This window comes from Zeus faber (genome assembly GCF_960531495.2).
Source record: "Zeus faber genome assembly, chromosome: 4".
Classification (NCBI taxonomy): domain Eukaryota; kingdom Metazoa; phylum Chordata; class Actinopteri; order Zeiformes; family Zeidae; genus Zeus; species Zeus faber.
Window position 1 is genome coordinate 12874876 of NC_137191.1, and position 15189 is coordinate 12890064.

The 15189-nt window shown below is 49.0% G+C and overlaps 2 protein-coding genes across 2 annotated transcripts in view; both read right to left on the minus strand.

Annotated features, from left to right (window-relative positions):
- Nucleotides 1–210: 210 nt before the first annotated feature.
- On the minus strand, nt 211–6677 carry epn3b (epsin 3b; the record flags this gene model as incomplete). Its single annotated transcript, XM_079999412.1, has 11 exons — nt 211–509; nt 630–923; nt 1481–1576; nt 2124–2294; nt 2429–2555; nt 3706–3792; nt 4513–4631; nt 5144–5567; nt 5892–5975; nt 6257–6415; nt 6609–6677. 11 exons carry the CDS (start codon nt 6675–6677, stop codon nt 211–213), a joined length of 1929 nt encoding a protein of 642 aa, XP_079855538.1.
- Nucleotides 6678–11512: 4835 nt separating this feature from the next.
- The window catches only part of mycbpap (mycbp associated protein), a gene marked incomplete at both ends in the record, with an annotated part of 10829 nt that continues 7152 nt past the window's right edge, over nt 11513–15189 (minus strand). Inside the window, 5 exons of the mRNA XM_079999413.1 lie at nt 11513–11553; nt 11609–11703; nt 13416–13579; nt 13843–13944; nt 14947–15093. Of these exons, the coding sequence (XP_079855539.1) occupies nt 11513–11553; nt 11609–11703; nt 13416–13579; nt 13843–13944; nt 14947–15093 (549 nt within the window). The remainder of the gene's footprint in view (nt 11554–11608; nt 11704–13415; nt 13580–13842; nt 13945–14946; nt 15094–15189) is intronic.

The window sequence follows — 15189 nt, forward strand, 5'->3', positions numbered from 1 at the left end:
TTTCCTTCGAGAGTTTTAAGGTTTTAGCAGCTGAGGTGATAACGATCCAGCTCCCTCCACGAGCGTATTCCACTTTAACACTGACATCGGACCGAAATACAGAATCCCATTCGGTCCTAGGACAAGAACGAAACCCAAAAGCAACACAGGGCTCTTCCGTAACGCCTCGCTTTAAACTTCAAACCAGAGTATAGAGGAGAATCGGGGGTATCAGAGGAAAGGGTTGTGGCTGTGTGTGTGAGTCTGTGCGTGGGCACGGGATGCCGGCCCGGGCGAGAGGGGGAGCAGAGGCCGGGGGAGGTTGGAGGGGAGGTCCGTGAGGCCGCTGGAGGGCTGGGTGAGGGAGGACGGGAGGACGGGGTCCCGGCGGTGCAGCGGCAGGGGCAGGGAGGGGCTGTAGGACAGCACGTGGGGGGGCAGCGGGGAGGTGGAGGACGGACGCATCTGGTTGAGGGTGAGACGCGGCTGGTCGCAGTGGAAGGGATTTGTCGGGGAGGGAGCGCTCAGACCTGGGTGGAGGGAGAGAGAGAGCGAGAGAGAGAGAGAGAGAGAGAGACAGAGAATGGATTTTCAGCAAATAGATCAATAAGCCGGGTGAGGTTCCAGGGCGGGCGGCGTCTCTCCGGCACCTGAGAGGAAGGGGTTGTTGTGCGTCTTGCCGGGGGGATTGGCGGGGATCAGGGCGTCCAGGTTGACCAGCGAGGCCCCGGTGGCCCCCAGGAAGGCCTCCGGGGTGCGACACACACGCGAGGCCGCCGCGCCGAGCGGCGGGGCGAGCTGGGACAGGTCAAACATCTCCGGACTGGCCGTGCCCCGCCCGTTCACCTGCACCTTCACGGAGGCGTCGGACCCGAACGGATCGGGCGGCGCGTTCCCATCCCACAGGGCGTCGGCATCGGCCTCAAGCGGATCTGCGTCCGAGTCTGCAGAGGAAGAAATAACGACCGATGGGGGTTGTGGAGCGAGGGATGCAGCTGAAGTCGTTTACACAAAATGAGCTGTTTTCAAAGGGTTCGGTTTTTTAAAGGTGGAAATAAAAATAGAACACGGGTGGCTTATCACTTGAAGGCAAACCTTTCCTATACGCCTTCGACACACGCCTGAGAGTTGTCGATTGGAGTCAGCGTCCCAAGGACTTGGACGCAGCCTCTAGGTTGGGCGGCTCTTTAGTGTTGCTGCTCGCTCAATCATTCAACACATACACAGGTTCTGCAGCACGTGCCCTGGTCGGACATGCACGCACGCACGCACGCACGCACGCACACACACACACACACACACCTAGGGAAGTAAACTACTCCCTGGATTGAAACAGACACAGTGTGTAGATTGTGAGTATGATGTTGTTCTAACTGCCTCGTCCCCCCTGGAATTGGCACTCCGCCACTCATGGATAGGAATGTAATTGGTAACAGTCTGCAGTCTTACTAATGTCCAATGAGTTTTTCATGACACAATTATTTCTCCATGGATCCATTACCTGTGGGTCCCACCAGCTTGGGCAAGATGACTTGAGGAGCGTCTTCTTCAAGCTCGTCGTCTTTTTCTCCAGAGAATGGGTCTGCTTGATGAAGCCCTGTGTCACAAAAACGACAACTAATCGGTAGAGTCCACTTTGGCGATGTAACAATAGCATCAGAAATTCAAGTAGTGTCAAAGAATATCCAACCATCCATCAATACTTCCATCTATCTCCTAAACGGCTTATCCAGAGGGGAGTAGCACAGACATGCCTTTCCGCGATCGCTTCTTCCAGCTCCTTCTGGACCATCTGTCGGTCTTGCCTGGCCAGCTGGGTGGACAATCCCTGCAGAGCTTCCTGGGTCTACCCTGTGGTTGCCCTCGCAGTCAGACATGGTGTTGGTCTGGTACCAGATACCCAAACCACCTAAACTGGCTTCTATCAATGTCGGGGAGCAGAGGCTCTACTCTAAGGTCCGCATGGGCCCAGCCTTCCTTCAGATGACTCTTTTAGTCATCCCTCTGTCCCCACACCAGATACTCTCCAAAGAATGTACTATGTCTTATTGATATCCCGTCCATGAATGTTACAAATAGGGAGGCGACAAATACAGCCTTGTGTGACGCAAAACCCCCGTTGCCATTTTATGCCTAAAATGTACCTGAGTGAGACGGGCTCTCCCACCCGGGGTGGGCGGGGCTGGAGGAGTCGGGCTGTGCGTCCCAGGGGTCTGTGGGCGAGGCCGAAGATGGAGCCCACGGGTTGGGCACGTTGGCGGTCGAGGCTGGAGCCTTCCACGGACTGCCAGGCACCGGGGTGCTGGAGTGGACAGCTCCTGAGACGGACAGAAGACATTTCCCTTCAGATGAAACCGCCGCATGGTCACACGGCAGAATTTGTTCGAGTGTACGATTAAGAGAAATGAAAATGAAACAAGACGACAAAACAAGCAGATTGCCAACGCACCCACAGAGTCCCACGGGTCCGAGTTGATTTCGGAGGGGGGGTGGCGGGCTGAGTTCCAAGGGTCATGGGAGGGCGGCGGGGCCTCGGAGGAGGGGCCAAAAATGTTCACCAGGTCCAGCATGGCAGACTGCATGGGGCATGGATAAGACGTGGATTTTTTTTTTTTTTTTCAATTTTTCACAAACTCATTGACACTGGCATACAGTAATATATGTCGCTGATGAAATAAATGTTTCGTCCAAAAATAATGAAATGAATCAGAATATTATAAATGAAAATATTAGAAGTTATATAATAAGCAAAATCATAAACTAGGGTACACTGTTGACTCTTGAAACAATGAAATGTTTGCTGAGGCGGATGTTGTGATTCGAGATATGAATTCAGGCTCCTTCTCACACACAACTAAAAAAAATCGCACGGTGCAGAGCCTCTACATAAGCGCTGAGGATGGAGCTGCTTTCAGGGAAACGTGCTGAGCTCAAGGTTAGACAAGACGGAGCGTCATTATCATTCTGCGTACACCTCATTCCCCCTCGGAGCGCTGTCCAATTCCTCTCTACACGTCATCTGCTAAGCAGGTCGAACCGTCTTTCCCTGGCTTCACTCTCCCTAATCACACACAAATACACATCGCGAGACACCGAGCGAGCCTCCGAGCACCCCATAATGGACTCCGTCTTCCTCAAAATAGCCGGAGCCTCGCCAGTCTGGTTTTAAAGCTTTACGCTCCTCTCCACTGTCCATCCCAGCTGCTGGTCCAATTCTCCCACTTCTTTTCGTGGCCTGCATCAAATTGAAGGCGCCGGGACTCCCTCCCTTACAGAGTGCTAAATGGAACTGCCCCTTCCATTTTTACCGATGGCCAGGTTCTTCTCTGGTCAATGACGTGACTTAATGTAAGGTAATGTACAGTATTTAGGATACACCTGGACTCCTCATGAACGGTTGTTTGACGAATATACTTGTTGCAAGACGCTTTGGATGACAGTGTCTGCTAAACGACATAATGTAATGCAATATAACAAGAACCCTCACCACACACAGGTGTCTTCCACTAACCATGCCAAGCAGAAACACACTTAAACAAGCCATAAATGGACATGCACACACACACACCCACACACACACACACACACACGCACACGCACACGCACACGCACACACGCAGACACACACACACACACACACACACACACACACACACACACACACACACACAAACACACACACACACACACACACACACACACACACACAAACAGTTTTACAATCACCTCCTGCGCCCCTGATTGGCTCTCTCGCCGGCTCTCATCCAGGGCCTTCTGTAACAGCGAATTGTCTCCTTGGCGACAGCGCTGCTCCTGCAGAGGCGGCATTATGACATACTGTAATCACCATGGCAACCGCTGTAGACAAACACTTATAGGCACGGAGGTACACCGGCGGGTCCAAACTGATGAAATAGCAGCACTGGCAACACTTTAAGCGGTTTAAATATTTAGTAGACATAGTGCAGCAAAGGGAGAAACACAGACAAACACACACCTTCAACAGGGTTTAGAAGCAAATTTTGCAAAAAAACAGAGAGAGCCCTACGAGCAAGCGATGATAAAGAGAGTACGCTGTGGTCATACTGATCAAGAGCCTTCTGGGAGCGGGTGAGACGCTGGGGTTGAAGAGAGTGTGGAAAGCGAGAGGATGTGAGCACACATTAACCGACAAGTGGAGAGAATAAGTCAAATTGGGAGTTTTTGGGAAACCTGTAGTGAATACAGAATGTGAACGTCTTTAAATGACTGCGTGCACCGGCTCGCTCTCCTCTCTGCCGTGGCTTCAGGCGGCCGTGTGACTTCATTCATCGCTATGGTAACAGAAGGGCAAGCTAGAAGAAGGTGGGCGGGCAGCACGCCTAAAACATTTAACACAAACATACTGTACACGGGTACGCTGCATTGCTAGAAGGGGAGAGTAAAGCCGACGCCGGGCTGTGAGGGCGGGACGGAAGCGGGGGACGGCTCACACGGTCGCGCAGAGGGCGCACACGGCTGCCTGCTGGTCAGCGTTTGTCCACGTGTCTCTACCTTCTGGCTCTCCTCGCGGCTCATGGCCAGGGCCAGCTGCAGCTGCAGCTCCTCCTCGCCGCTGGTCTGAGGACGAGCCTGCTCCAGGTCCGAGGCCGCGCGAGGAGACGACGACGACGCTGGGCGCGCAGGAGGAAGAGGTGATGGAAAAAAGACAGGTAGAAAGGGAGGAAGGGCGGAGGAAAACTTTGAGCGAAGGGATGGAGCTTGCTCGATGCGCTGCGATGGATACACCTGAACGCATGGTCTGAGTCACGCGGCGCGTTTATGAGGATGCTCTGTTTTCCTTATACCATGCACTTCTATTTGTTCAACAGAGGGACCGGTCACTCTCAACGTGAGGTCCAGGCACCACCAGGGGTCCTTTAAGTGGTTCTGGGGGGTCCCTAGCATAATGATTAATAGTTAACTTCCCAGTGATTCATTCACGAGACATCCCCGCCATTGGAGAATGTGCGCAAATGATTGTTTTGATCCTGGTTTCATGTCATCTTCCAATACTATTGCATGGACACCAAATAATATCTAACAAAAAAAATCTTTAATACTCTTAGTTTGTTTTCCTGTAGCGGGCAGGTTAACCACACCGACCACGCGGGAAGAATTCTCCAACACACCAACACTCACTTACAGTTAAAGGAGGACGGCGAGCCTCTGGAGCGGCTGAACTCCTCCCCGTAGAGCACCGCCATGCTGGGCTGGCTGGTCCGCCTGCCGGGGTGGTAGGACGGGGGCACGCCTCCGTACACCCCTCCTGCCCCTCCTCCTCCTCCGCCTCCTCCTCCTCCTCCTCCTCCTCCGCTGCCTCCTCCCCCTCCTCCTCCTCCTCCTATTCCTCCTCCTCCTCCTCCTCCTCCGCTGCCTCCTCCTCCTCCTCCTCCTCCTCCTCCGCTGCCTCCCCCGGCCATTCGCTCCTTGGTCTTCAGCGCCTGGCACCTCTCCTGGCGGAGCCGCTCCTCGTCCCGGAGCAGCGCAGCCAGCTGCCGGGCCTTCTCCCTCACGTTGGACCCCTGGTCTCTGCCGTCGCGGTCCACGTACTGAAAGTCTCGCAGGGTCTGAACCAAACGGAGGCAGCGGGAGTTCAGACATCAGGTTTAGGTTAGGTTTTCTAAATGGAATAATAACGCTCAAGAATGGTGGCAAGGGCTTTAAAGCATGCACTACAAAGGGTTCAAGTTAAGAAGAGGGCCACCCCTGTTTGTTGCCGAAAATCTATATTTTAGAAGTTGCACGATAAAACAGTTTGACAGAAAAGCTGGGAATTTTTGGACTATTATATTTTTTTCCAGTTTACAATCGTGATTCACTATTAACCCCTTACAGTACATCCCTAAGGGGGTTGATTTTGGTGAGGCTCGACTCCGGCGTCCTGCCAATACCTGTATGGTGAACGCATTCTCACGACACTGTTGGGCGACTCTCTCTGAACCCGTCTTCAGCAGGTAGTCCAGCAGAGTCAGGGCCTGAAATAGAATATCGATTACATAGCTGATCTGCTCCCCAATGCTATAACTGCAATCACATCTTTCTGAATGTAGACGAGGAACTTACACAAAGCAATTTACAATGAGTGTGACCGCGGAGGAATTTAGAGAAGACGACAATGGAGGGGAGACATGAATACCGGGTGACAGTCAAGCTGAATTCCATGTTAGAAGCTAGAAGTTCAAGCGCACGCCATCCAAATAAAAAATGAAATTCAGAAGGCGCTTTTGACAAACGGCGAAGAGGAGAAAGGTCTCACCTTGTAGACATGTCTCCAGTTCTTGCCGCTGTCATTGAGGCGTTTCCAAATCATTCCCATCACCTCGGTGAACGCCACCACATTGAAGGTGAGATCGGCGATTTCGGACATGAGCGACGAGGAGGGTCCCCACGGATCATTGGAGGTGGCCTCCCGGACCTGCAGAAGGGAGACCCCGCTTTTGAATTCATATTCACATTGATATTTGAGGAATTAACCTCAACACAGGAACACCCTGACCGAAGCCTCACTGGGATGCCGCCACAAAACCAAAACCACTGAGAAGTCGAAGACTCGAAAACTGAAATAAAAACCTGATAAAAACCTAAAACCACAAGCTACTTGTTGATACCTTGATCTCCGCCTCTGAGTAGTTGTGTACGATGTTCTTCACCTGCCGGCGGAGGGCTGAGGTGGTCATTGTGATGGAGTGAACGGAGGCACGACCTGGACTGAGAAAGTCAGCAGCAAACCCTCAGCAGGTGGATGGAGGAGGAGCGGGTGGGGAGGTCCTCTAGGGTCGGGCTGGAGAGCCAGCTAGGCTGCTGCTGCGAGAAAGACAGGCAGAGAGAGGGAGAGAGAGAGAGAGAGGGAGGGCGAGAGAGAGGGAGAGAAAGAGAGAAGCTTCATCAAATTATACGCGTCTACACAAAATTCTCAGCAAACTAATCCCTGGTGCATTAAGAGCTAATTGGGCCTAATTAATGGGATTGATTGACGATAGCCAGCACAACAGAGTTGAGGTCTCCTTTGAACTTTTTTGGTTCTTCCACCTCAAATATCAGGCCTTCGAAAAGATGCATCACATCCCGAGAAGATGCTCCAAAGCATCTGCTCTAAAACCTTTTGCACCATTCAAACCACTTTTCTTCTTCACCCTTCTTTGTGTGTGTTTAATTGCCTTGAGTTCAAGTTTTGCCAAATATAATAAATGAACAATGCATTGGGTAAAAAGGAAGTGGGTTATAAAGGAGCGGCTCAGGTGTCTCGCATCCAAGCATCCTGGTTTTATTGAGGCCAGCACACACTTGCGCACCTGTGCGCACACAGCCCATTTTCCACTTTCAAATTCATATTTCTGCAAGGACACGAGGGAATCTGTCATTAAGCGCCCTGTGGTTGTTCTTCCTTGTTGGGAGCTGGAGAGCTTTGACTGACACAGTTAGCAATTAACCTACTAAACCAAACCTCATCTAGGGTAAAAAAAAATCATTCATTAATCACTGTCCCACTAAAATTGGAAACTGATTTATTTTTCTTTTATTTTTTTACATGGACCATCCAACAACTGTCTGGCTGTAGCCAACTCTACACTGTTAGAAATATCAGAAACAAAGTGTTTGGATTTGAGGAAAAAAAAAAATGAGCCCAGAGTAATGAGTGGTGCTCGTTTCCAGCTGGGATGGAAGGAAAGCTGGAGATGTGCTGTGTGTAAATGTTTCTGGCCCATGTTGTTTAATGCTCTCTTCGCCGCCCACCAAATCTTTATCCTAAAGGTTGAGTGTTCAAAATGGTATGTCATTTGAATAAAATGCGCTTTTGCAACCTGAATTTCATGGCGTTTCTCTTGGAACCGTTTGTAATAGGAGACCATGGTATGTGTTCCTGTTGAAGTACAATAAAAACAGAAAAACATAATACCTGAAAAATACATGGAAAGGAAAATACCAATAGAATACAAGCGTTTCTTTCTAGTAAAAGCATTTATTTTACCCTTTCTCTGCCCACAGTGCATCGTCCCTTATTACCCCTCACACATCTCTGTTTAGTCCGACACCTCATTCGTTTGGATTCTTTTTATTTTGCTGTTTTTTACCGTTAATGTGCATCAATGATCATTTTATACAACATTCATTATTCTGCACAATAAAAGCCCTGGATCACCTAGACCAGGCCAGTGGATGCCTGGTCCTGCAGAAGCCCACGCATCAGCAGAGCCTTCACATGGTGCACGTGGGACAGAGGCCGGGACGAGAAGATGAAGGGCACCGAGAAGAACCGACACATCAGCAGCTACAACCCAGTATCACTTTTCCGCCACATCGCCCACGCTGCAGACGGAGACCTTCGGGCCAAATCAAATCCCGGGTGCAAATCTTGCGCGGCAGGCGGAATGGTAATTTTCCACACCCGGCTTGAATGGACGCGTCCGATCCACACTTTATTGTTGGACTCCACAGTCACATGACGTCACCTGCTTATCCACGTTTGAGGTGTGAATACATGTGCAGGTGGACGTAGGTGGCGATAGAGGGCGTTTACCCCCCCCCCCCCCAGCGCGCCCGCACACACACACACGCACACGCACACACGCACGCACACACACACACACACACACACACACACACGCCCCCTCCGCAAGTGTGCAAGTGTAGGTTCCCATCAGCGTACAGTGTGTAGTAGCTATTGTAATAGGCACATGTGCGCATGATGTGCGCATGTAGCCCGCAAAGCCTTCATTTGTTGATTTTTTTTTGTTTCCTGTATATTGCCATTTTATTTCTACTTTATTTCTTTATTATTGATTATTGTTTTGATGTGATCTATCTATCTATCTATCTATCTATCTGTCTGTCTGTCTGTCTATCTATCTATCTATCTATCTATCTATCTATCTATCTATCTATCTATCTATCTAAAAGGCAGGCCAGTATTTGCCTACTTTCTGTGTTGACATGGAGACATTTAAAACGCACATCTCTCACCTCACCCATCGCTCACCGCTCCCGTCTCGCCGCGGACACTCAGCATCTCCGCCGCCGCACACGACCACGTCCAGTCCGCGTCGATAAATAACTCCCCTCGGGTGAGTCGCACTTGAACCAGCACCGGCGGAACGGGCCGACACCTAGACCTGCGGCCGCCGCATCTTCTGCTCCGGGAGCCCCGTGTGGGAGGGGGCGGGATGAGGGACCGGCCCGGATCCGAGAGGAGCGGGGGGGGGGGAGCCGGGGGAGCCGGGGGAGTCGGGGGGGGGGGGGGGGTGGGCGCCGGGGACGGGGCGCTCGGCAGCCTCGATGACGGGAACCGGGCGCGCGGTCGCGAAATCCGCAGAGGACGCCGAGGAGAACCCGCCGTGCACGCGCAGCACGCCCGCGCGGAGGCTGCGACCGAGAGGTTCGGCTCCGCGTCGTCGGATTCGGTTCCCGACGAGTGACTCGGTAAAAAAAAAAAAAAAAAATGTTCTTAAAAATAAATAAACGATTCGTTGGATTTTCCAGCTCCTCGTCCGTTTGATGCAGGTGCACGGGGGGAAATCCTGAGAAAATTGTTGTTTTTTAGGCGGAAGACTGGAAAGTGTGGATCACAAAAGCCATTGACTTCATTCAAAATGATTTATTTAGGTGGAATGCAAAGTGTACAAAGTGTACTCTGTCAACATGAACTAAGTCCTCTGTAATTATTCTCAGTTTGTGGAATATTCCCTTGCTCACCCACTCACTCTATCAAAACTCAAGGAGCTTGTTTGGACACGTCGCTCTTCTCGCTCACGAATCGAGAGTCTAGGCTCAATGAAGTATGTGTGTCTGGCTGCAGATACCGAGTCACGGACGAAACAAAGCAAAACGAAATAAATGCACAAACGAACGAACGAACAAACGAACGAACGACTATTTACCCGAGTGACTTCCGAGTTCCAATCGTATCAATTTACCATCCACCCACTGTGCCTGCTATAGCGTATGGGCAACAAAAAGTGAATCAGTGGGCCTACTAGACACCGCCCGAGAGTGGGCAACAACTTTGTTCATTTTGCACTTGACCGTTGAGGAGAACAGACGCCAAAGAAGGCAAGCGTGACCCATGGTTTACACATGTGTCCGTTTCAGCGACATTTTAAATCCAAGTATTCAACCCCAGGTCTTTCACTCCTCCTCTGCAAGAGAATCCACCAGACAGCAGAGGGAATCCACCAAGCCTTCCATCAGCACATACACCTGTTAGAGACAGACAGACATGCTGGTCAGGTCAGGGTCATTGGTCATCAGATAATGTGTGAGGGCAAAAAATATATATATTACCGCACTAGTCAGACGCCAATATGAAAGTAAACCAAAGCTAATATGAAACGACGTTAAAGGCAACGGGGAAACCCGCCTGTTGGTGCATGTGCGTGCGGTATTTCTCCACGGTGTCTTCCAACTCATCGTGATGTATGTCCTCGCTGGACGCGCTGTCGTAGCACTCCTTCCCTCCGTGATACCCGGGGCCTTCTTCCTCACCTCGTCCCTTCTTCAGAGCGTGCTCCTCGTGGGAGGGACACTGACGCCAGTGAGAGAAAAGGAGAGCGGGAGGGAGAGAGAGAGAGAGAGACAGAGAGAGAGAGAGAGAGTTCAGCTGCCTAACATTATCATCATGTTATGATATATTTTCACTGTCATTATCATTTTCTTTTGACCTGCACAAAGTGCTTCAGCAATACTGTGTTTAATTATGGGCACGCCATGTGGTTAGGTCCAAACCATATTCATGAAATATGCTGCACAAAATGAGAACATTCTGACAGGATCGTTTCTAAAAACTTTCTTGTTTCCTTCTTTTGCTTGATTACAGGGCGGGACTGATATAAACAATGCACCTGGTAGTATCTGACTATATTGTGTGTGTGTGTGTGTGTGTGTGTGTGTGTGTGTGTGTGTGTGTGTCAGTCTGGTTGTGTGTGTCAATGTGCGTGCGCACACGAGTGTGTGTGCGTGCGTGCGTGTGTGTGTGTACACAGCGATGGCTAAACATGACACAGGCTCCATCAGTTGATACTGTGGACACAGTGGGAGAGCAGGTGGAACAATTCCACAGTGTTGTGTTACCATGACGCCCTGTGACTAAGAGGCTGCACCTCGCCCGTGACTCAAGCAGCAGAGAGCCCAAAACGCAGAGGAGACGGGAGAGAGGGGGCCCCACACCGAGACAAAAATTGGCCGTTCGTTCGGAAATGTCTCTGGTTGTGACCACTCTCGCAAAAAAGTAACTTTTTAAATGTAAAACTTTTTTCCTTTGGCAGCAATGTTGCACTTACCGTTTTTAGTCCCATACACACATTAAATGATACACCTACCTAACACACATACACACACAAACACATTAAAGGTTTTTTTTTTCGTTGGTGTCACTCCACCTTTACTGGTGATTTGTTTCCTTTACTGTCCCTCCTCTCTGCTCCACTCCCTGGCCTCTTCTCCTCCTTGGCGCCTGCTCTTCCCATTTCCTCGCTCTTGTCCTCCTCTAACACTGGAAGGTGAAAACGCGTGAGGACATTTACAACCTTTTGCAGATCGGTGATCTGCTTCCCTCCTCCCCTGAAGTTTGTGTTATGCTCACGGCTTTGAGCGGGTTGTTCTTCAGGTGTTGCACTGGTCCACGTCTCCGTCTCCGGCAGGCCCAGCACGTGTCTGACCCACATGTCCTCAGTCGTCAGACCGTCCAGCAGCTCCCTCCACAACTGCCGCCTGTAGAGGGCGCCGCCACACAACCCATATGGTGAAAAGACTAGCTTTGACATAATAAGATTAACAATAAGAATAATAACAATAACAATAAAAAAACATTATTATTATTATTATTATTATTATTATTATTCATACACCTCTTATTTTCAAGTGAAAGACCCAAAGAGCTCTCATGAGCATAATAATAGTTAATAATAATTTGAAAAATATATTTATAATAAAAAAAACCAATAATAATAATAATAATATAGCTGCATGCGGCAATACACAGGGTCCAATTTAGTCATGTTTGGTACGTATTACAGTTTCCTGGGTTCTCTGAAAGGCTGCATGATTTTCAGAGTTTACGTTGAACGCCGCCGCCATCGGCTCTCCCCTGTTCGTGGCCCTCTGGTTGCTCGTCTCGTAGAGCAACCACTTTGCGGTCTGCACAGCGCAGCCCTCCTGTCTTTAAAGCAAGCGTCCATGTTTTGCTTGTAAAACAGAACTTTCCCATTGTTATACCTCACCGTGTTGTCTGTGGAAATAGAGCCGCACACTCAGTGATGGACAGGGGACCCTCTGGTGCTGCGTTGGGCAATGATGATGTAGTGACGGGAGCGTAACCGTTTGATGTCATGTGGGGCAACAATGACGGAGTGACGTCTTTCTGACATTATTTATAATTTTCCGGGTCCTAGTTTTCTGATGCGTTCCGAGTGCATGAAACGCATCACGGACTCCCTCCGGTTTGTGTGGTTTGTTTGTCCTGGAATCCCGCAAAGTAAGGGGGGACACAACGCAGCATCCAACACGGGGTTAGACCCGAAAAGAATACCTTCATTTACAAAAAGAGCAAAAGTGATAAAATGTCAATCGAAAAAAGGCCCGCTGACCTCAAACAGGCACAGACACCTACAAATGCACAGTTTGTAACCACTAAAGGGCGATGGAGTGCACACTATGCAGCTCGCGTTTGGAGCCACAACCTGCACGCATACAATTAATTGGATGATGATGTCAAAAAGCGTCCTACTCCACACCCTCATCTCGCTCCACCACCCGACCGGAAGCTTTCGAACCTTGCCCTGTCCGCAATGCATGAACGTTCGGGCTACTTAAAATGTAATCGGTTTTTCACAAAAACCGTGTCCGTGGATCCAGCGGTTGCCATCTTCCAGACACTTTAAGCTCGAAAAATTCCAAGGAGAATAATAATAATAAAAACAAGAGCAATAACAATTGGCAATAATAATAAAAAAAGATGAAAAATATTTGATTAATAAAAAGATTCTTCTTGTTCTTGTTCTTGTTCTTGTTCTTCTTGTTCTTCTTGTTCTTCTTCTTCTTCTTCTTATTATCATCATTATTATTATAATAATAATAATAATGATAATAATAATAATAATAATAATGTCTCTAACGTCCCGGTTCTGACCTACACCTCAACCATGTCCATAGCTCTCAGGGATGGACCCCTAATATTATTATTAATAATAATAATAATAACAATAATAATAATAATAATAATAATAATAATAATAATAATAATAATAATAATAATAATGTTTAATTTCTAGCTCCATTTATACCAAATTCATCTTAAAATACAATAAACAAAACTGAGGAGCGAGGCAAGGAGACAAAACAAAGAGACACAGAGAGCAGACTCAAAGGGAAAAGCATTTGTTGTGTGTATTTGTGTGTGTTTGTGTCGCGTGTGCACGCCTCACCCTATGGCTGACTTTGTTTGTGGCACTGGTTTAAAGGGCAGCTGTGTCAGTTCCAGGAGCAGGGCGTTGAGCTCGCCCAGAGCCCAGTCTCTGGTCAGGGGTTGGTGATCTGACTCTAGGTCTGACTCCGGGTCTGGACCCTCCCTGGGCAGATACAGCACCGCCTACGTAGAGGTGGAGGATGAAGAGAGGCAAGTCGAAGTTTGTCTACTATATAATGCTTTCCTTCACAGTAGGCTGCGCGGTCTAAGCGCTCTCAAGTATGGCACTGGTGTCCGACATTAGTTAACAAAAGGCATTGGTTTTTATCCCAAATATGAAATCAAATCAGAATCAAATATCAATGCAATATCAAACATGCATCAACTCCGATCCCACATGTGGGGAACTCGCATGTGGGTATTTCTTACTTCCTAGCTGCTCCTACCTGTCTCAGCGTTTCAACAGAGAGATCCCAGTCATTTTCTTCTGGAGCAACTTCTTTCCACAGTCTCTTGAGCCCCTCAACTGGCTCATAAAAATACTGCAGCTGGAACACGTGGAATGGGACAGAAATAGCATGCGTAAGCTCGGCTGCATTTTGTTTCCACAGCACATTGAGGATTCTCCCCATAGTGGAGTGTTTGGTATGGATTTGTGAAAAAAGCCATGCCCCTGATAATAACATCAGAATAATATTATATGTCATCCTCCATGCAGCTCTTCTTTTCACAAGAGCTATAATGAGCAGAATGACGAGTGAAATGTTTTGAAAAACCCTGCTCTCCCAATTTTAGGAGATATCTTCTGTAATTACGGAGGACTCACTTCTTGCTCTGCATTTCACCCGTCTCTCTCTCTCTCTCTCCCTCCCTTTCATGTCCAGGGGCAATTGAATCAGGCGAATGGATTCAGGCCCTGCGCCATATTCGCCGGACAAATTGAATTATCCCTCTGATTAACGCAATTACCACCATGACCCTGCTTCACCGTCCTGCCAAAAGATCCTCGTTTGCGCGGGGCGATGGCGACAGTTTGACTGGCATCGGAGATTAGTAATGGTAAGTTATTATTAGCGGATGGAATAATGTTGAAATTAGTGAAGCGATAGCACCACTGTCATGCAAAAAACAGATGTGGACATGCAAGTAAGTCCAATTCAGCGGGAGCTATTATGGACCGATGAAGGCCCGCACTGCATTCAACTAAATGTCGCACAAACCAAGAGGCTAAATAAGTCTATTATAAGGTCATTTTATTGTGAACAATGTGAAGATCCATTCGTAGCCAAACATGAAGGATCAGGAAGCAAACAGCTGATCGATACCAACTTTAAAGCTGGGAAGAGCTTTTCGGTTGTGTTTAGTCCGATCCAGGCGTCTTTTAGGAGTTTTTCTCCCCCCTGCTCTAAATGGAAAGGCTTTGGAGAGTTATACAACCCGCGGTGTCGACACGGAACCGGACCCGAGGTGTCGACAAAGCTTGATGAGTTAAGGTTCAGGTTCAGGATATACGGTGAGATGTCTGCGGACCATTCATCGTGTCTCTGCACCTTGGGGTTCCTCCAGAGGAACTCCTGCTCTTCAGTGACGTCCAGCTCCACGGGCGAGATGGCCCGCTCCGGGGTGTGCACCCCCTGCAGCACTTGATAGACCAGCGAGCAGCAAACTTTCTGAGCCACTTTCTTCTCCAGCTCCCTCTATACACACACACGCACACAGCTTTACTTCTTGCAACTCGCAACCATGGTGAATATCTATCTATCTATCCATCTGTCCATCTGTCCATCTGTCCA